Here is a 22718-nt window from a genome sequence, read left to right on the forward strand (position 1 = left end):
CATTTCCCACCTCATGAGACTGACTGGAGTTTGCGCGTCCTCCCCGTGTCTGCGTGGATTTCCTCCGGGTGCTCCAGATTCCTCCCACAGTCCAAAGATGTGCAGGTCAGGTGAATTGGCCAATTGCTAAATTGCCCGTAGTGTTAGGTAAGGGGTATATGTAGGGGTGGGTTGCGCTTCGGCGGGTCGGTGTGGACTTGTTGGGCCGAAGGGCCTGTTTCCATACTGTAAGCAATCTAATCTAATGTGAAGGGTGTTCACTTGGGAGAACTTGGGAAGTCTGAGGTGCATGTGGAACCTCATATCAAGAAAGCAACTTTACCAAAGTCAAAGAATAAACTGAACCTTTTTTTGAAAATAAAAGTGGAACAGTTCACACACAAAAAAAAACTTTTGTTGTAGCTTGTAAGTTAAGTCAGTGGCAAACATAAGACAAATTAGATTTTAATATGAACTGGTAATGTTGGGTCCAAGTGTCAGGAATGACTCCTTCAAGATACATGTGATTGGTAGCTGGGATGGTTCTTTTGGGTATAGCACCAGAAGTAAAGAAATGCTTGACTGGACAAGGTGTAGCTGGGATGGAAAGAATGTTTGCAATGAAAGAATGAGTTAGCACACCCTTATGGATACATTATCTTTAGATGTTTCAAAAAGGAAGACACATCACTGCACAACAAATTGGTATGTTTTATTTTGTCTGAAAGTCATCTAACAGCTCTTATGAGACATATTTCCTTTTATTGTTTAACTAAACTCTCGGAGACTAAAATTGTTATTTTTTTAAAAAAGTACATTTTGGGGTGGGGGGAATAAATGGTGTGTTCTATTGAGGTTACAAATCCATGCCAGGCCCATTGAGCTTTCAATATGTACAGAAAGAGCAGTCAAAAACAGCAGCGTTCATTATAGTTTACAGAGTCAGCACGCGCACACATACACAGCAGATAAAATAACAGCAGGGATTTCCTCATCACAAGTTCCACAACAAACCTTCAGTTGCAATTGTGCTCAAGTACAGTAGTTAACATGGTCGCTTCACAATCTTATCAAAATATCCATCTCTTATATTCACAGTTCATCTACTCTTATTCTGCACTTTTCTAGTTTTCCTTTATACATGTACCTATCTACTGATAATTCCCTCAGGAAAAAAAAAGTTCTTAATTTTAAAAAAATATCTACCTCCTGTCTCACTCCTTGCCCTGAAACACTTATGCTACCCCCAATGCAGCTTCTTCAAGAGGCGTGGTTGAGTTAGAAGTGATCGGTTGCAGGATTTCCCCCTCCATCACACAATTTTGCTCCGATGGTATAACCAGATTGTTTGGAAGCATGTATTCTCAGTCTTTGCAAACCTTTTAAAAAGCTTTGTTACTAAGGAAGAAAAATAATGTTTCATGTTCAGCCAGTGCTTTCTTTTTGCAGCCTCTGAACCCTGTGCCCCATTATGAGCTGTGTGGCCGATTCATGAAGCAAGGAAAAAAGCTGGGTGTGGGAAAAGAAAGATTTCCCCTTGACTTTACAGACAACTAGTAGAATCCGCAACACATCATGGAAATGTATAACCAGATTAAACTTCAAAACTTCTCAGAAATTGAACTCATCAACGCATAAAGCAATGTCATATCGGAAGATTAAACAAAAAATACAGAGCCAATTATTTAACCAAAAGCGATTTATCTTGAAATCAGATTGTTGTCCTTTTCTGTATAGTTCTCATCAGAAGCAACCTTTCACACATAGCTTAACAACATAGACAGTCCAGTCTGCAGAGTTTCACAATTGATTAACTGCACCATATACCTGCATTTATTCAAATACAGACAATTGCTACAAGCCTACTAATATTGCACATAGGGAGTAAAGTTTACAACGGTAATTTTCTTCACTTGCTACCTCTGTTTTATACCAGGACATGGAAAAACACAGTTGATGTTCGGTTCAGTTTTTGTTCCAGGCTCAATGTGAAACTAAACGTTCAGAATCTGCAGGTAACATGCATATGTGTAAATAAAAATGCGACACCCTAACAGATTTCTTTTACAGATAAGGGTGCTAAAATAATATGAAATAATGTAGAAAAGTGAATTTTGAGACATTTGTCTCTACCCAGATGAGTAAAGAGGTTTCAATTTCCCAAGGCTTTGAGATGCATAGAGGGGTGCAGGAATAGGGTGTGTATCTAGTGATAACACAGATAAATATCAAAGATACCTGATTGCTTTGGAAGTTTGAGATATATTTCCCAGAATTTTTTTAAAAAGTGGCAATTGGTTCTATTTCTCTCCCCGGATTTTTGCTCCCTACAAGCTCGCAATATAAATGAGGATCATCAGATCAAACAGACTGGGTGAGTAACAGAGGGCCTGGCTGTCACTCCTTGCCTCCTCTTGTCTTATGCTTATATGAAAGGAGCTTCTCTGCAGGGTATGATATTTTCAGAATGTACTCTCACAACAGCCAACAGAGTCTCACTTCTATCAGGTCACCTTTGCTAAAAGTTATTGACATCATCAGCATTGGGAAAGTTGCTGAACTTGTAAGGAGTTGATATAATTAGGTGTTTGCTGGATTTGAGCCAGGATTTCTAACCACAACAAACAGAAGAACCTTCCAATAGGAAATGCTTTAGGCATCTTAACCATTCTGACTTATACAAATGTGTGTGTTTCTTATTGGCCATTTGCTAATTTTCAGACTTCCACTACAACATGGTTTGGCATAGAGATATTTTCTGAACAATCTTTTTTGAGATGTTATTCCACATCTCCAGACCAGGTGGAACCTGAACCCAGGCCACTTGTTACAGAGGTACAGACACAATCACTGTGGTGCAACAGCCCTATGAAAGTCAATAGGCCTTGAATAGCAACAGAATACCTGTGAACTAGTAACTAAAACTGTGAAATGTGAAGAGAATGAGCAATGAGATTGAACTCCTGTGGAGATACTAATGCCTTCTGATGTGCTCTACAAACAAATTCAGGATAAGAGCTGGCTCAACTTCACTAAAAATTAGTGACCAGAGAGTTGGATAAAAAAAGTCATCAAAATGAGCTGCATTTTTGTTTTGCAAAATTCTCTCTCCTCTGCTCCTGAACACGTGAGAGGTTTTACTCCCCAAGGAACTGGTTTGCTCTAAGCTACCAATTTTCAATCTTAAAAATCACACAACACCAGGTTATAGTCCAACAGTTCTAATTGGTCGGACTAGCTTTCGATGTGCCGCTCCTTCATCAGTTGTTGTCAACCACCTGATGAAGGAGCAGCGCTCCGAAAGCTAGTGCTTCCAATTAAACCTGTTGGACTATAACCTGGTGTTGTGAGATTATTCACTTTGTACACCCCAGTCCAACACCGGCATCTCCAAATCATTCTTCAATCTGTGAAACTATGTTTTGGGTTATTTAAACTCAGCAAGACCTTGTGGTCTGCAATTTCCAACGAAGTCACTGGTCCATGATTGGGAATAGGAATTCCACATCTCAACAACCCAAGGGTGAACCAGTCATGTCCCTATTGAGACAGAGATCAAAGGAACAGAAAGAGGCCATCTCGGCTCTCAATTAGTTCATGGTTGATCCATTTTAAGAACAGATGAATATTCCTAACCCAACAATAAAACATCAGTCAATCTTGCTCTTGAAGGTTCCATAATCTTTTGTGAGAGAGAATTTCAAAGATTAAACCTGGAAAGTTCTGATCTGTGTAGGTTAATGATATAACAATGAGCACCTTTGCTCTGCAGGTCATCCGGGAACTGCTGTTAAATACTTCTTTAAAGCACTTACAATTCAAAGATTTATTACAGACGTTGCTGCACAGAAAAAATATCCACAGGCTGCAGATTTTCACAATAGCAAAACCATTTCCATTAGACACCTATTAGGCAACCTACTGAGGGTAATGATTAATAACAACTTGAGTAAGGATAACTCATTTTTATCATTTCTTGTAAATGGTGAAAGAAAACCCAATCAAAATGATTTATTGACGAACCACAGAAAGTGGGAATTGGAATTATAAAGGGGCTGTAGAGATCAACAGTCGCAGTTAATTAACCAGGAACCTTTCAAATATATTTTCAAATAAATCATCCTCAATCGAAACACCCTATGTGCCAGGTACAAAGATTAATGCTCAGATTCACTGATGGAACAAGTTCCAGAATGATGCTTATTGATCCTAATATTGTATCACCTAATACCATCAGAGCAACTAGACTCCTCATACAGTTTGCCCACACTATGATGCAGATCCAGTCTCAAGTCATAGAATAACAAGATGAACTATTTTCTCTGAAACTAGACTTACACTGAAAAAGTTGGGTTTAAGGTGTCCATTAGACTTACCTTTAATTAGTTTTGACAATAGTTTTAGTTTGACAGCTACAGTATTGTAGCAATCAAAGGATTCAGAAATGGGAACATTACCCGAAACAATCCACACAACGCATGCCACACAACATGACAAAAGGTATCTTAAACTTTAAAAACACCCTAACAGTCCTGAACTCAAAATCACTATTTTCAAGCAATGGATCACCATATTAGCAAATTACCAACTGTCCAAATTTATGACAACCTCAGGATTTTGGAAATCTGATTTGGAGATCAACTCCACATTTGCCCAATTATTTCAAATGAGGACTCTTCCATTTTTAAAAATAACAATTTAGCTTCTCCTCACTGTATTATATGTAAACCACGATAAAATGTTGTTTGTACGAACTTAAGTATCACTTTCTCCTTTTGGTAATAAAGTGCCAATAACAATAGGTGAACCAGTTTGTGGAACTAACTAACTGAACTAAAGGAGGGGGATTAATCACCCAGGCCCTGTCAGTTAATTGCCAGATTGTTGCTTATATTCTACTAGTTGAATGTACTTAAGCTCCAATTGTTTTCAAAGACACTTGCCCCATGCTCACCAGTTGTAATTAACAAACTGATCAATTAAAAAGAAACTCAGGGAACCAAATTATCAGCGTTCTGATTGAGTATCTCCACTTAATATTCAAATGTTTTTCTTTTTCAGATGCTGATGAGTCTGCTGTGGCTTCCTGGTTTTATTTAAGAGTGACCATGTATGAAAACATGCATTTTTAAACTTGTTCCAACACTAGGGCAATGGAAAAGCATCACAACAAATTCTGTTGGATGTTTTAAGAGCTTTTATTCTTCTAGTTTTACTAACGTTCATCCTTCAGCCATAAAAATAAAGTCGGCGGAAATGAATTTAGTCAAAACAGTGACTGAAAAATAAAAAACTGGATACTGGAAATTTGAAACAAAAACAAAAGCAGAGTCAATGTGTCAGGTCTAGTGACCCTACTTCACAGCTAGTTCTTGAGAAGGGTTACTGAACTGGAAACATTAACTCTGCTTTCTCTGCACAAATGCTGTCAGACCTACTGAGTTTCTCCAGCAATTTCTGAATTTTGTTTCTGTTTTCAAAATGACGTTTATTTTAAGCAATTAGTACATTTAAAGGAAATAAAAATGAAAAGAACTGTGGATGCTGTAAATCAGAGACAAAAACAGAAACTGCTGGGAAAGCTCAGCAGGTCTGGCAGCATTTGTGCAGGGAAATCATAATTAACATTTCAGGTCAAGTGATCCTCCCTCAAAAAAGGGGGCATGCTGGGTCGGTGGTTAGCACTGCTGCTTCACAGTGCCAGGGACCTGGGTTCAATTCCAGCCTCAGGCAACTGCCCGTGTGGAGTTCTTCTCATGTCTGCATGGGTTTCCTCCCAAGATATGCAGGCAAGGTGGATTGGCCATGGGAAATTTGGGTGGCATGCTCTTCAGAGGGTCAGTGCAGACTTGATTGGGCCAAACGAGCTGCTTCCACACTATGATTCCATGAACTCTGATTTTTCTCCACAGATGCTGCCAGATCTGCTGGGCTTTTCCAGCAATTTCTGTTTTTGACTCTACATTGAAAGGAGTTAAAAATCACCAGGTTCTAGTCCAACAGGTTTAATTGGAAGCACACTAGCTTTCGGAGCGACGCTCCTTCATCAGGCGATTGCCCCCTTTTGCCCCCTTTTTTGAGGGAGGATCACTTGACCTGAAATGTTAATTATGATTTCTCTGCACAAATGCTGCCAGACCTGCTGAGCTTTCCCAGGAGTTTCTGTTTTTGTCTCTGATTTACAGCATCCACAGTTCTTGTCGTTTTTATTTCCTTTCAATGTACTAATTGCTTAAAATAAATGTCATTTTGCAAACAGAAACAAAATCAGAAATTACTGGATTAACCCCAGTCCAACACCAGCATCTCCAAATCATGACATTGAAAGGAGGTTGTTTTAAAATTAAAATATGTTAAACAGCCATACTGCAAGTCTTGATGCTATTCATTACTTATTCCTGGACAGGGTCAATTTGGTTAAAAAGTGATCTGTGTCTCAAAGAAGAATCAATCCACATCAATAAACCATGAAACATTGTCTGCAGTATGTCAGCAGTGAAAACAAAAAGGGTAAGAAGCAAACAGTTGAAGGGAGGGTGAAGTCAGGAAGAAGTTTTTAGAATTCACCCCATTAAACTAAGGGGACTATATTATTTTTTGACCAATTTCTTTTGTTAGTGACAGCATGATAGCTGAATGTGATGCTGTTTTAACAAAGAATCTTGGCAAATGGTCAAACTTATTTTAAACCTACTTCAACAATCAAATTACAAGAATCAATGAGTAGTATTGAATCTTTACTTCCTCTGTGATTAATTTCAGCAATTTTTTAAAAAAAGAGATATATATATTTATATATATATACACACACACACATGAATATGCTAAATTTATACTGCAATCATAGTAAAAATTTATACTGTTAGAAAACAATTAAGTTGGGTATTACCCATATTCCAGTGTATAGCATATTACAAAATTCTGAGGTAAAGGGAAAATGCTCACGAGTTTAAAGAATGCTATGGATGGTACAGTTACAAGGCAGTTAGCACGCTCAAATAATATACAACTGCCTTTGGAATTAGATTTTCAGAATTCTGGTCTGATCAGTAATCAGATTCTAATTAAAATGTTACAGTTCCCTGCTTTGATGAGTGGAAGCTCTTTCCAGAAGAGGACATTACCTAGAACTGGCCCAGTGACAAAATATTGTCAAACCACCTCAGTCCTGGTTCCTTTAAAAGCTCCAAATGCTCCACCAGTTTGTGAATCTTAGATTATATTAAGCAATTTAGTTTTGTTCTGTTAAAAGTTTTAATCCAGTCTATTGTCAGCACAAAAGACTCACCAAGGAACAATAGCAGGTTCACACCAAAATAAGGGAAACCTTAACCTGAGAAAAATATCCCACTGCCTCATAACAGTTGGTTTATCACATACTAACAATAATTCCCTAAATGTCTAATTCAATCAATAAGCAACAGAGAATGGGTTACAGGTCACACCTATAGACTTGTTTTATATGGTCAAATGTCACACTAGATGGTACAATTACACTCAAAACACTGAAGGTCAACCATATTCCTCCTTCCAGTAAAGATCCAATTTGAGTATTATGTAAACAGCACTACACAAACTTCAGAATCCAACCGCTGTTTTGCTAGTGGGGAGTAGCTATTTATGAAAAACCCAAGATAAAATCCAGCAAACCTTGCCTGCATAACTAATGCTTAATTTCTGCCAATTTGTTTTAGATTCTCATCTCAGAAGTGCCAGAATCAGATTACACTGGAGATGTATCAGTTAACAGGGAAGCAAGTTCAAACTAGTAAAATAAACACAATCCCAACAGAACATCTCTTGGGAACGGCAGTCAAGTGACGATAAAGTCAAATCAGGTGCAGGCAGAAACAAGTTCAATCTGTTGTCTTTTGCCTTCATTGAAGACTGACATTAATAGTCTGCATTATAACAAATTAAAGCAATTGTTTGCTTTGTTTGCAGAGGGTTTAGGTTGAAAGTGATTCAGTAGATTAGTTATTTTTTATTCAGCAAAGTAAGAAACAGATTTGAAAAAGGGGCACCTTTTTATACATTATGAGATAGTGTGCATGCCAAGTCTGAGAATTAAGATTAACAGTGAACAGCCCACGTCACACTTGAATGCCAACTATGGCTCAAATAATCCACGTTTCAAGCTGTATAAATTGATATTGCTTTTTACAAGTCTGTTTCTCGCATTCTAGTTCTGATGAGAGCAAGATGAAATATTTCAATTTCATGTCTTCTCTTAAGCAATGTTTAATGTCTAAAAATTCACAAGTTTAACAAATCTTCATTTATGTTATGGAATCGAACTTCCTTAGTTTGCTGATAGGCTATCTTTCATGTGCATTCTTGATTCAGTTGGAAATAGCATTCCTGAATATCTGCATCACACAGTTGAGGTTCAGTTAAAAACCAGTGCTGAACTCATACACCTCTTAGGTGAGTCAGTTGGACACAAGAGTAATTGGTACTGTGTCATTCCCGAGCCCACAGCTTGCAATAATACTATGTGACATTGAGTAATTTGTCCTCTGTTACCATTTTAATCCCAAGCCACCTTTTGTGGAAAGAAACAATTTTCATCTGATCACTGAAGTGGGTTTCAAAAAATAAAGTAGCAAAAATTTCGGGCAAACGTTTCAGTGAAACAGCATGAGTGATTTTGGATGATAAACCTTATTTTACAGAGCAAAATATTGGGCTACACACATTTACTTCAAAATTGCTAGTGATGGATGAATGTTACTGCATAAGTTTCAAGTGTATTTTATGCTCCGACCAGTACACAATTTGTGACAATGTCATAGAGGCATGGGAAACAATCATGGTGCTGAACTGCAACTACGATTTACAGTGGGGGCTGAAAGAAATAATTTCCTCAAAGTTTCCAATACAGAGCAAAAGCTGACGAGGGAAATCCTAGTCATTGAAAAGAATACTGTCCTTTTAAGAAAATGGTTTCTCCTTAATAGGCTACACTCTTTAAACATTGAAAATTCCATCACTTGAATACTTCCGGATATTCTGTTCTGTTGGCTTCAGACTGCACTGGTCAATGACATAAAACTGGTTACAGGCTCATTCAGTGAAAGTGGAACGCATATGTACTGAGAACCAGGTATCCCTGCACATGGAAATATGACCCCTTTCACATTGCTAGTACGAGGATTTGTTTATTTTCTCCCAGAAATATTGTCCACCCCATATTAAGGAAACTACATTAAACATGTTTGAGTTTGCTAATAATGGCGTCATATCAATCTGATATGGATAGGACAGTCACAGAGGTGGGGGTGGAGGTAAAGTTATTTGACATTATTCAGTGACCAAAGTACTTCAATTAATCTCTCTACACAGGCTCATGTAACTGTAGTATACTGTGCAGCACAGCTCACCAGACTGGCAATTACAGTCAGCTGTACATAACAAGTAATTTACATTTGCTTTGTGGTCAGTACATAGTGAACTCTCCATCACTATAGGCACACGTTAGCATCCTTCTTCACATGTACATGGTAGGTAGGGCCATGTTGAGCCAATGGCCAGGATTACACTTCTCAGAAGTTCTATTCTTTCCACTTATGTCTTGGTGCAATGAGGACGTCTCTCCCTCCCTCTCTCTATCCTTGTTGCAAGTCTGCAAAGTCCAGACGCTGCAGGCAATAGCACTACAACGGTCCCTTGAACTGATTACCCGAGAGGTGTTGCCTGATGGAAGGGTTCGAACCAGCTGCATCTCCAAGCTTCCGCCAGACCACCTGAAAGGGAGACAATTCAAATTCACAATTCAAAGCTATTTGGAAAGCAACTCACTTGACCAAAATTTTTTACAGTTTGTCTTTCTGTCCTTTGAACACACCATTATAGGAAGGAACTTAGGAAGTGGAGTAGGCCATTCAGTCCCATGAGCCCGTTCTGTCGGTCAGTTTGTTTATGACCATTGTAAATAGTTTTTTCTTCCTATGGTATTTCTGATATAGAAATTAAGGTTAATTGAAATGCCTTAAACAACACTTTCAAAATTCATGAACTCCTTTATCAGCACCCATAGCAAAAACTCTATCCGACAGAAGGACAAGGATAGATAGGAACACCACCACTTTCAAGTTTCCTTCCAAGACAAACATCTTCATGACTTGGAACTATATTACCAGGAATTCCCTTCCTAACAGTACTGTGGGTGTGCCTACATCTCAAGAATTGCAGCAGATCATGAGACAGCTCAACACTACTTTCTCAAGGGTCATTGGGGATAGGGGATAAATCATGGCATATCCAGAGTTACTCATGTCCCATGAACAAGTTCTTAAAACATGACACGTTTTTAAAATTCCTTCCCATCATTCTAAAGTATTGCCTCCTTACCGAACCAGATTTCCAGTGGATATAACTCCCTGTGGTATCTCACCAAGTAATGGTCTGGATGCAGTGTGTTGCCAGGTTATCCAAAAATATGGACAATCACTGCCAAATGTGATCCTCTCCTCAATTATGATTCCAATGTAACTGATGGGTACCAATCATGTAAGAGGATACTGGTCAAAATTACAGTGCCCAGGGATGCTAAAGCCAATTGCTGTGCTTATGCCTCTATCCCATCTGAAGTCATCTGCTCCTGTAGTAACCAGGTTGAGCTACAGATCACAACAGCGACCATGTAATGTTCTGAAGTCAGTGCTTTTGACCTGAAACATTAATTCAATTCCTCACTACAGATCCTGCCCACATTGTTGAGTGTTCCCCGCATTTTCTGATTTAAAACGGATCATGTGAATCATACCATCAGTTTTTTAAAACGTCAGAACCTTGTGTTGAGTATGGACTTTAATAACAAGCTGTGTTTCAATGCAGAAAAAACATAAGGGGGTAGAGTTTGACTGTGTGAAAGCGCAAGTCTGGCCATTCTGAATCAGCAGCTTGTTTCACAACTTTCCCAATTCACCCTACATCAGCAAAAATAAAGATCAGGGGATGTGAACCAGCTGCTAATTCATTATAAATTAACTTACGCTACTGCAGAAAGCTGAACTCTTACCTAAAGCTTTGTTTCTTTTATTTCCTCAATGTAACTTCCTTGTGTTTATCCCCATTGCACTGAAAACAGGCATTGTTATTTGATATTGTGTTGCTATGGTATCAGATCACATTGCTAAGACAACAGAATCCTTACATTACACATCTCCCGAACAATGGCCTTCTCCTTCTCACTCAAGTCATCATGTTCGCAGTCTTCTGGCAACTGTCTATCCAGGTTGTCGTGAACTTCCAGGACCTGGAAATGCAAAACGTACATCAAGTTAACAATGAAGAAACTTTAAATCACATATATTCCAGAAATCAACTCTTTCCAGTTACATGGAAATATTAACTGTGTCTGGTTAGGATTTTCATACCCGGAACCCAAAAACCTAGCTTTCTAATTATTCCCATGGAGAATTCAGTTGGTTCAGGCAGCACACATTGAAGAAATAAGTGACATAGGACATGCCTTGGTTCAACGCCTCACACTACCATGTGTTGACTGATTTATCAGGCATGAAGAGGAAACTCACATTTGAACATTTGAGGTGATTGCAATGACCTCCAATAGCACTCTGCTGGTATTCATTCACCAAGATCACCCATATGGCCATTCAATCAGAAATAACTTGAGGGCACTGGCATGGAGGGTTAGTACCTCAGCATGAGCCATGCCTTGGGGACAGGATGGAGATGAAGATTTAAATAACTTTGAAAAAGAAATGACATTTTAAACTTGAATGTAGCACCAAACAATATTAATAGGGTGGAACAGTGGTTTGGGTAGTAAATTCATAAGAGGATTATGACACTGCTTGCCTGATATACAGCTCAATCCACACCGTGCTCTGCTGAGATCAATGGGATGGAATAAAGGACAATATTCATGAGGCGAAACACACATCAGGAGCTGAAATAGGTCATTTAGCCCCTCTAGCCTTTCTTCCAATCAATTAGATCATGGCTGATCATTATTTCAATACATGCTTTTGTTCTGTAATCTTTAACACTGCTATCTAACAAAATTGAAACAACTTCAGTTTCCAATTTTCCTCCAGACTCCCGGGTCCAACAGCATTTTTATTTTGTGTGGTGAGCAGAGAAAAAGGGGAGAGAGAGAGTTCCAGGTTTTCACTGGCCCTTTCACAGAGACATATTCGCAATGAAAGACCTTCCTTCTCAAAACTAACATGAGCTCCAATATTCATAGCAATGAAGATTTTGAATGCATTTTGTTTTAAAACAATGTGGCACCTGTGAAGGCTTTGGCAATAAAGACACTGGTTTATAGTTTTTGTGGAATGGGATCCAGGGAGCACAGGCTAATTTATTAACCCCTTGAAAGGAAATGAAGCAACAGTTTGTGGTTTCTTCTAAGCTCCATTTTCTGAATTGCTACTTCAGAGATGCAGCATTGTGCCCAGCAAAGGGGCGATTGAATGGGAATTATGAAGGGAGGGGAGCGGTTTGCTGAAACTGTGCCTGAATCTCTGCCATTCACCTCAGTAGGCAAATCTCTGTGTAAATGAACATAGTGACCCTGACCTATAAAGGAGCAGATCCAGCTGTAGGTGAAGGAAATAGCATCAAAACATTGCGACAAAAAAGTCCAAGAATCCTACAAAGATTAATGATTTGGAGGTGCCAATGTTGGACTGAGGTGTAGAAAGTTAAAAATCACACAACACCAGGTTATGGTCCAACAGGTTTAATTGGAAGCACACTAGCTTTCGGAGTGACGCTCCTTCATCAGGTGGTAGTGGAGGGCTCAACCCTCCAGTAACACCAGATGAAGGAGCGTCACTCCAAAAGCTAGTGTGCTTCCAATTAAACCTGTTGGACTATAACCTGGTGTTGTGTGATTTTTAACTCTATAAAGATTAAAACATAATAAAAATAGAATTAAATTTGTTCGTACATCATATAGTGGCCCCTTTAAATCCTATGCGAGGAATTTCCTCTTCAGTCTGTGGGAATCCATGAGATTGAGGAGGAGAAGGGGAGGCAACAGAACATTGTGAGATCCTTAAAGTTATCACTTTCCCACACAATGGAGGCAACAACACGTGAGCAGCAGGTGCACGATTAATGCAAGCGGGAAGGCATCCATCAGACAAAGGTTTGTGATGACCTGTATTTATGTTCTTGGTGAGGAATAGGTTTAAGAACACGAGGGAGTAAGTGTCCACAAAACACCTATTGATCAGGTGTGGCTCTTCTTTCAACTAATCCAGAGAATAACAGAGGCCTCTTTTTAAATCAGCTATCTCTTCCAGCTGGAGTTAAGAATGAGAAGAATGAGCCAGGTAAGGGTTCATGGGAGAGGAGAAAGTGAGACAGAGAGAGAGAGAGAGAGAGACAGAGAGAGAGAGAGAGAGAGAGAGCGGCACTAGGCACCACAGTGAAAAATGACAACACTGTGAACAAAACAAGAATAAATTTTGAGGAAAGAAGATGCCATTTCTTTGCATTATTTCAAGGATTATTTAGCCTTAGGTGATTGGAATGGGACTGGCTGGGTAGTCACTGATTATCTTTATTATTCAGATTAAGGATCTCAAGGTTTAGTCTCTGCAGACCTCAAATCTCTTTCTAGATATGAGGAACAAAGGTTTTTTGGTCCCCCGGTTCACAGAGACTGAGTAAAATAAAGCTGCCTCAGTATTGTTTTAGTCGTTACTTCCATTAATTGTTAAGTCTGCACCTTTGTGGAGGACCAGTTTTCTTTCAATGTGTTTATAGAGGGGAAGACAAGGCTATAGCGCTTTACCTTCATTGCATGCACTACAGCTTCTGGCTTTTGGGCAGTGGGGCTGAATCCAGGTGGTACCACGGGAACATTGGGGTCCCCAGTCATCAGCCACGGAGGACCCTGTTTAAAAAACACAAAAGCTGTGAATACATTGTGTACATCAGCAGTGGGCAGAGGGGACATGGTGAAAGGGAAAACAGAGACAAAAGGAGGAGGAGAACATAGAGTCAGTGAAATGGAAAAACAGGAGAGAAAGAGAGAAGAGATAGCTGGATAAAGAATGGACCAGGGGAGGAATGAAGAGAACGAGAGAATAAAGGAAGGAGACAGAAGAATGTGGGAAGGTATGAGGAGATAATGGAAGGACAATGGGGGGAGGAGACTGGAAAGAGCTGGAGCAGAAACAGACAAGAAAGGCAGGCAAGAGAGAGAGAGAGAGAAAATGGAATGGAGGAAAATGAGAGGCAGAATAGGAAAGTGAAAAGAAAGGGCAAATTGTGCCTGGTGCTGAAAGTGAGAAAGGTGAAAACAAATGCAGCTCAGTGAGGTTTGGACTTCACTTGCTTGTAGGTACTATCAAAATGCAACAAATTGCAAATAAGATCCTGTGGTGAAAAAATAATTTGCAGAGGAAGATGTGATGTGATCATCTAATTTATTGTATTGCTTCTAGAAACTGATCTTCTTAAAGGAGATGGTGCAACTTAAATCTTTATAAATAGTCTGACGTCCCTTGCACTAAAGCTGAAAGGAATGAGGAACAGACAGCTGCAATGCTTGTTGTGTTGGAGTGTTTATAGGATTTAATGTGTGGACAAGCTGACAACAAAACTACCACACACTTGGAATAAAATCCCTTTTCGGGCGTCCATTCATCAACACCAATTGAACCCTCCATGTGGAACAATGAAACTATTTACTAACTCCACCATAAACTTTCCCAACAAACCCAGTCTTACTACACCTGCCTGCAGGCATCATTTATTTTAAATTTAATGTAGGTGTCATTTCCAGCAAAGTCGGACAGAATAAACTTCCCAATAGATTAAAACAGCTATAAGGAATTAAGTCCATATCTTCTTATCTTCCCTCAGGCCAAGTGAGTAGCTTCAAGTCTCAGATTTTAAGAGTGATTTAAACAAATGTCAGGAGTTCAAATAGTGTAAACAATCTTGAAGCTATAGCTGGAATTACGCACCACAGCAGAATTATTTATTAAAGAACTCAGGACATTAATCGGAATATAGTGAGAGATACACTGAGATTTTAACATATTAAAAATCCACCCACTTGCAGTTAAAAGTCAGCCCTGTATAGAAGGTACAACACCAAAATAGGCCTCAACCATTAAGTTCACTGTGTTGCCATTTACCCTCCATCTCAGGACCTGTGCTTAGAAATGAGGTTTCTACATGTTGCTCTCTGGACCATTGTTACCTTGCAAACTGAGCTACATACACATATAAATGCTCATTGTCCGTCCCAATTAACTCTCACCTCTCTCATTTGATAGATGTAAACTGTGTATTTAGGAAGTGGGTTTCTCTGTCCTGCTGCAATGGCATTTTTTCCTTCTTTGAGCACCTCACTTTGTGGGTGGCACGGTGGCACAGTGGTTAGCACTGCTGCCTCACAGCGGCAGAGATCCGGGTTCAATTCCCGCAACAGGGAGTTTGCACGTTCTCCCCGTGACTGCGTGGGTTTCCTCCGGGTGCTCCGGTTTCCTCCCACAGTCCAAAGATGTGCAGGTCAGGTGAATTGGCCATGCTAAATTGCCCGTAGTGTTAGGTAAGGAGTATATGTAGGGGTATGTGGGTATGGGTGGGTTGTGCTTCGGTGGGTCGGTGTGGACTTGGTGGGCCGAAGGGCCTGTTTCCACACTGTAAGTAATCTAATCTAATCACTATCTTCCCAATCCCCTTAAAATCCACATTTCCTTCCATCTTCCAATTCAAATCCCAAATTCCTTCTAGATATTCTGATTTTTATAATCCTCATCTCAATTTGTCCTTGCCCTTCTGAAACATCTCCCACTATACCAGCTCTCCTACCCATATTCACCACTCTTTCAAACTTGCCATATCATTTGGTCTATTTGATTCAATGGTCTCAACCAATGACAAGACCATCTTCAACCTTTTGCTTGTATCTTTAGCCACTCACATCCTCCTTGTCAAAAGAAACCCATTTCCAATTGCAAATCTTTCTTCTCAGTCTCTGGAAACAACTCTCTCCTAAAATACATGCAAGAACAACTTGCATTCATATAGCACCTTTAAAATGCTTAAGTGCACTGAGGTGCTTCAAGTGGATATAATCAGATGAAATTTGATATTAATACATTTAAAGACAGGTGTCCAAAAGCTTAGTGAAAAATCTGTGTTTTAAAGAGCATCGTAAAGGAGGAGAGGGAAGTAAAGAGGAGGAGAGGTTTAAGAAGGGAATTTCAGGGCTGAGGTACTAGATAGCTAAAGGTATGGCTGAAGTTGGTGGAGTAACTAAAATTCAAAGAGGCTAGAATCAAAGATACAACTGCAATTTCAAACTGCTAACGGCTTCACCTTTGGATTTCCATCCACTTAAATACTTCTACGGCTGTTGATCTGTGCCATAACCTTGCTCCCTGCAAACCCTTTGCTCTCTCTACATCCTCGAGATTCCAAGGGAACATAGGAACCAAAGTAGGCCACTTAGCCCAGTGAGCAGCTATGGCAGCGCCCCAATCTCTACATCCTTGACTTTGGCCTTCCTGGCACATACTGGTTTAGCCATTCACCACCAGTGTATTAAACACTGTTGGGCTGCACTCTCCACAATCAATGCTACCCACCGCTCCAAGGTTTGACTAGATATCTGATTCCTTTCCTCTACTAAATAAAATCTTGCATTTACATATTGCACTTCATAACATCAGAACATCCCAATGCACTTGTACAGCTAATAAACTATTCCATTACGTAGGCACTGTTCAAATGTAGGAAATATGACATTTCATTTCTGCATGTCAAGTTCCCACAAACTACAATGTGTTTGAAATTAAGAATCCTTGCATTTGTTTCAGGGATGTTAATTGAGATATAAATTTTGGCACTCAAAACTATGTAATTTCTTATTAATTCACAGAATGTGGGCACCATTGGCTCTGCCAGCATTTATTGCCCAATGGGCAATTATGAGTCAACCACATTACTACGGTCTGGAGACATATGTAGGCCAGATGAGGTAAGAGTGGCAGTTTCCTTTTCTAAAGGACGTCAGTGAATCAGATGGGTTTTTCACACCAATCAACAATGGTTTCATGGCCTTCATTAGATTCTTAATTCCAGAGTTTCATTAAATTCAAGTTTGATTGTGGTGTGATTTGAACCCAGATCCCCACAACAATACCCGAGTACCTGGATTACTAGTCAGTAATAATATCTCTAGGCCATCACTTCCCCATGTAGTTCACCACAAGTTCTCATATGCACATTAATGACATCAAGTTTCATCTTACCACCACCTCTAAACTGCCCCGCTGTGTGTTGAAAATAAAGCACGTTTTGAAGACTTTTGACTCATTATCTTAAAGCGATTGTTTAGTGTAGTTATTAGCACACTCGGTATTTTCAGAAAGTATTGTCCAATTGTAAAATCATATCTAATTGTAGTCATTTTGTTCTGGGTTTTTATGCTGTTTGAATATGGTTTGTATTCTGCTGGCATAGGCTTGCCGGAAGAGGTATAAATTCATACACAATGATCCATTCTCTGCAGGCAAAAGGAATTTGTTCAACACTTGCACTAGTTTTGAGTTATCCAGGATCTTGGCTCACTAGTGATTGCCATGGAAGAAGTAACAGGCAATTTCTCAGTCAGTCACAGACAACTTGCTGACCATTCAGCTCCCATTTTCCCTGTAGTTAGAATTGCTGCGCGTGTTTGAAATTCAGCATTCTTGCATTTGTCCTGATGAGTGAAAAATGGAAAGCTTTGCAGGATGTCTTTCTTTCGGCAATTATCTTATGATATTCTTGTGATGCCAAGTGGATAGTTTTTCAACCTTTGAGACACTATTATCGCAGATGGTGTTGCTTTAACAATGTTCACCGAATAAGTCAAAGCAATGATTTTAGTTTCCTGAGATCTGTACTAAAAAAATACTCTAAATCTAAAAGGGGCAGCAAAGGGGGTGTGGGCAATCCGTAATATGTGTTGGCGGATCACTTTGTCAGACCAGTGAACTGAGAAGAGTGGAACAAGACAACCTCTGATCTACACTGTTACAATTTTTTCAAATTAATGAGTGGTTTAAATTTAGCCTGTGGTTTTCAGGATGTTAAAGCTGGAAACGGTACAAGATAATAATAAGTGGCAGTCTTGGTTCAGTTGTAGAGCTCTTGCCTGTCAGTCATAAGGTTGAAAGTTATAAGCTCCCCTGCAAGATTTGAATGTATGACCTTGTGTAACATTTTGCTGCAGTACTGAAATAGCATTGCACTGTCAGGGTACTGTCTTTTCGATGATGTGTTAAGCTAAAACTGTCTATCTTCTCAGTTGGATGTAGATGATCCTGTGGTACTACTCAAAGCAGAGAAGGAGTTCACCTCGACTCCTGACCAAAATTTCTATGTCAATCCATTGGATCCAAAGCAGATTAACCGTTTGTTTCACAGGCACCTCCTCTCATCCCTTCCCTCCCCTCCAGCAAAGACAATAGGGTTCCTATTGTACTCAGCAAAAGTGAAGACTTCAGATGCTGGAAACCAGAGTTTAGAAAAGCACAGCAGGTCAGGCAGCATCCGAGAAGCAGGAAAATTGATGTTTCGGGCAAAAGCCCTTCATCAGGAATAGAGGCAGGCAGTCTCCAGGGTGGAGAGATAGACAAATGGCTGGGGGGGGGTGAAGGAGCGAGGAGGGTGGGGGGGGGAGGAGTGGCTGGGAGAAGGTAACAAAGAGTACAAGAGGAAAATGGGGGTAGGGATGGAGGTGATAGGTCAGAGGGGAGGGTGGAGCAGATTGGTGGGAAGGGAGTTTGGCAGGTAGGACAGGTCATGAGGACAGTGCTGAGCTGAAAGGTTGGAACTGAGGTAAGGTGGGGGGAGGGAAAATGAGGAAACTGGTGAAGTCCACATTGATTACTTGAAGTTGAAGTTTTCTGAGGTGGAAGATGAGGCGTTCTTCCTCCAGGCGTCGGGTGGTGAGGGAGTGGCGGTGGAGGAGGCCCAGGACCTGCATATCCTCGACAGAGTGGGAGGGGGAGTTGAAATGTTGGGCCTCAGGGCAGTGCGGGTGTCCTGGAGATGTTCCCTAAAGCGGTCTGCTAGGAGGCGTCCAGTCTCCCCAGTGTAGAGGAGACCACATCGGGAGCAACGGATACAATAAATGACTTTGACGGATGTGCAGGTAAAACTTTAATGGATGTGGAAGGTTCCTTTGGGGCCTTGGGTGGAGGTGAGGGAGGAGGTGTGGGCGTAGGTTTTGCAATTCCTGCGGTGGCAGGGGAGGGTGCCAGGATGGGAGGGTGGGTTGTAGGGGGGGCGTGGACCTGACTAGGTAGTCACGGAGGGAACAGTCTTTACCGAAAGGAGTGGGGAGGGAAATATATCCCTGGTGGTGGGGTCCATTTGGAGGTGGCGGAAATGTCAGTGGATGATATGGTTAATGCGAAGGATGGTAGGGTGGAAGGGGGTTCTGTCCTTGTTACAGTTGGAGGCATGGGGTTTGAGGGTGGAGATGCGGGATGTGGATGAGATGCGTAGGAGGGCATCTTCAACCACGTGAGAAGGGAAATTGTGATCTCTAAAGAAGGAGGCATTTGGTGTGTTCTATGGTAGAACTTGTCCTGCTGGGAGCAGGTACAGTGGAGGCGAAGGAATTTTTGCAAGATGGCATTTTTGCAAGAGGTAGGGGGGGAAGAGATGTAATCCAGGTAGCTGTGGGAATCGGTGAGTTTGTAAAAAATGTCAGTGTCAAGTTGGGTGTCATTAATGGAGATGGAGAAGTCCAGGAAGGGGAGGGTGGTGTCAGAGATGGTCCAGATGAATTTAAGGTCAGGGTGGAATATGTTGGTGAAGTTGATGAACTGCTCAACCTTCTCATGGGAGCACGATGTAGTGCCGATGCAGTTATCAATGTAGCAGAGGAAGAGGTGGGGTGTGGTGCTGGTGTAACTATAGAAGATGGTCTGTTCTATGTAGCCGACAAAGAGACAGGCATAGCTGGGGCCCGTATGGGTGCCCATGGCTACCCCTTTGGTTTGTAGGAAGTGGAAGGATTCGAAGGAGAAAGTGATAAGGATGAGGACCAGTTCAGCCAAACGGATGAGAGTGTCAGTGGAAGGGTACTGTTGGGGACATCGGGAGAGGAAGAAACGGAGGCCCTGGTCATGGCGGATGGAGGTGTAGAGGGATTGGATGTCCATGGTGAAGATGAGGCATTGGGGGCCGGGGAAATGGTAGTCTTGAAGGAGGTGGAGGGCGTGGGTGGTGTCTCAAACATATGTGGGGGGTTCCTGAACTGGGGGGATAGGATGGTATCAAGTTAGGTATAGATGAGTTCGGTGGGGCAGGAGCAGGCTGAGACAATGGGTCGATCGGGGTGGTCAGGCTTGTGGATCTTGGGAATGAGGTAGATTCGGGCAGTGTGAGGTTCCCAGACTATGAGGTTGGAAGATCTCCTGAGGTGATGAGGTTCTGTATGGTCTGGGAGATGATGGTTTGGTGATGGGGGTGGGGTCATGGTCGAGGGGGCGGTAGGAGGAGGTATCTTCGAGGTGGCATCCGGCTTCAGCGGTGTCGAGGTCAGTGCGCCAGTCTACCACTGCACCCCCTTTATCTGCTGATTTGATGGTGAGGTTGGGATTGGAGCAGAGGGAGCATAATGCAAGATGCGGAACACTGGGAACTTTTTAGCTCTCTGGAGTCAATTTTAACAGTATTAGGTGAAGTCGAGGCTTCCTCCTTCTTCGCTGGTTTTGCTCATTCTTTTAGTCCGCTCCTTTCCACGCTTTCTCAGCAGAACTTTCTGTGCATCTGCCATTCACACCTCCTCTAGACATCTTTTTTAATTGTACTTTACATCATGAAAATTTTGATCATTTAATCTTTCCCACTTTCTGTCTTTTCAGAGACCTTGCTTCCACATTCCTTCCCAACATTCCACATCCACGTATTATTTGCTCCTAATCCATCACGCTGCTAATTTCTCAAAGTTGTTACGGATGAGTCAATGACCTGAAAGGCTCACTCTGTTTCTTCTGCCAGTGATGCTCACAGAGCCCTATGTTATTCCAGCATTTTCTGTTTTTAATGATTAGTTATTTGCCTCATACGTCTTTGGAGGACTTTGTATTTCACAAGCTGTCTATAAAACAACTGACTGCACTTCAAACAGTACTTCAGTTTGTGAAGCATTTTGAAGTATCCTGAAGATGCAGAAGCCAAGGTTAGATTTTCTTTTCTATTCTGTTAAATTGGTTAAATCACTCTTCTCAATTAAGATGTATCTAAAGCCAAATAAAATTCCCTTCATGCGAGCACAGTTCAAGACGGCTTTGCTGATACATTTTTACTTTTCTGTTCTCCAGTTTTATACCACACTATTAATAGATTCCTCTTTCCTTTTCCTCCAACCCACAGTTTCTCTCAGCCATCAAGCCATTCCCATCCTCCTCCGACACAGGTTTCATATGTGAAAATATTCCACTTTCATGTGTGGCTGCACATGGAGACAACCCTATTAACTGTGAAATCAGAAGAAAGGGACAGCTAGCCTCCTGTCGGGAGAGTGTCTGCTTCCTGCTAGAATAATCTGTGTTTGTTCACCGTGTAAACTGGCCATTGCTCAATCTCTAGCACTAGTTCTAATCAAGCAAAGGAAAATATTATTACCCAGGCTATAAAATGGGTCAGTCGGAGCAGATGACCCAGAGTGCATTTGCCTACACTTCTCACATTTCCAACGCATTCTGCTCATCAGCATTAAAGCAACAAACCCCTGGCAATAACAGCAGGTTGGGAAACCTGCTCAGTTGTGTAGATGGGACACATCTATTTCCTTGTGTTGAACCTGCCCTGAAACTTTGCACCGCACTTGCTAACTTTTCGAATACAAGCACTTAAATAAAGGAAATGCATTAAATGAGTGTCACTCACCTTGTTTTGGAACTTAAGCACATTCCGGAAGAATGATTTTTTTTCTTACAAATAAATGTCATGAAAAATCTGGTGTTTGCATTTTAAATGCATTTCATAGAATTTCTACAGTGTGGAATTAGGTCATTTCGCCCATCAAGTCCGTAACGACCTTCTGAAGAGCATCCCACTGGGACTCACCCCTGCAACCCTGCATTTCCCATGGCTAACCCACCTACTAGCCTGCACATTGCTGGACACTATGGGCAATTTAACATGGCCAATCCTCCAAACTTGCACATTTTTGACTGCGGGCGGAAACCAACGCACCCGAGGAAATCCAAACAGACACATGAAGAATGTGCAGACTCCACACAGACTGTTACCTGAGGATGGAATTGAACCCTGATCCCTGGCACTGTGAGGCAGCAGTACAAACCATTGAGTCACTGTGCTGTCCCCATTTGACTGGAACATGGGCAATTGGACTAATTTTTAAAAAGAGTAATTAATTACAACTTTGTGGCAAGACCAGCTACTGACTGGATGAACCCACTGAATCACTGTGGGTTGCCGGGTGTCAACCACACAAACGTCCTGGAAAGAGGAGGCCTGCACTGTCTGCTAAACTGCTGGCTTCTAAAGTTGTCGACTTTTGCTCAGTCATAACCCTTTTTGCTCAGAGTCAGGCCCAGAATGAAGGTGTGAGTACCCACTCTCGGCCGACACTCCACTCAAGAAGGGTGACTGTGATCATACTTTCAGATGAGATGGTAACAGAGGATGGATGTTAAAGAAACCCCAGCACTATCTCAAAGAAGAATCCTGTTCAACATTTACCCTTCAACCAACACCTTAAACAGACT

General features: G+C 41.1%; 1 protein-coding gene across 3 annotated transcripts in view; it reads right to left on the bottom strand.

The window, feature by feature from the left end:
* Positions 1-6784: 6784 nt before the first annotated feature.
* Positions 6785-22718, bottom strand: part of LOC132818396 (coiled-coil domain-containing protein 85C-like) — a 237454-nt gene continuing 221520 nt past the window's right edge. For 2 of the 3 annotated variants that reach the window (XM_060829382.1, XM_060829381.1), the window contains 3 exons: positions 13757-13858; positions 11138-11239; positions 6785-9725 (listed from right to left, as the gene is read on the bottom strand). In XM_060829382.1, the coding sequence (XP_060685365.1) occupies positions 9636-9725; positions 11138-11239; positions 13757-13858 (294 nt within the window). In that variant the 3' untranslated portion in view covers positions 6785-9635. The remainder of the gene's footprint in view (positions 9726-11137; positions 11240-13756; positions 13859-22718) is intronic. The other variant, XM_060829383.1, reaches the window with a different exon arrangement.

This window comes from Hemiscyllium ocellatum, chromosome 8 (assembly GCF_020745735.1).
Source record: "Hemiscyllium ocellatum isolate sHemOce1 chromosome 8, sHemOce1.pat.X.cur, whole genome shotgun sequence".
In the NCBI taxonomy this organism is placed as follows: Eukaryota; Metazoa; Chordata; class Chondrichthyes; order Orectolobiformes; family Hemiscylliidae; genus Hemiscyllium; species Hemiscyllium ocellatum.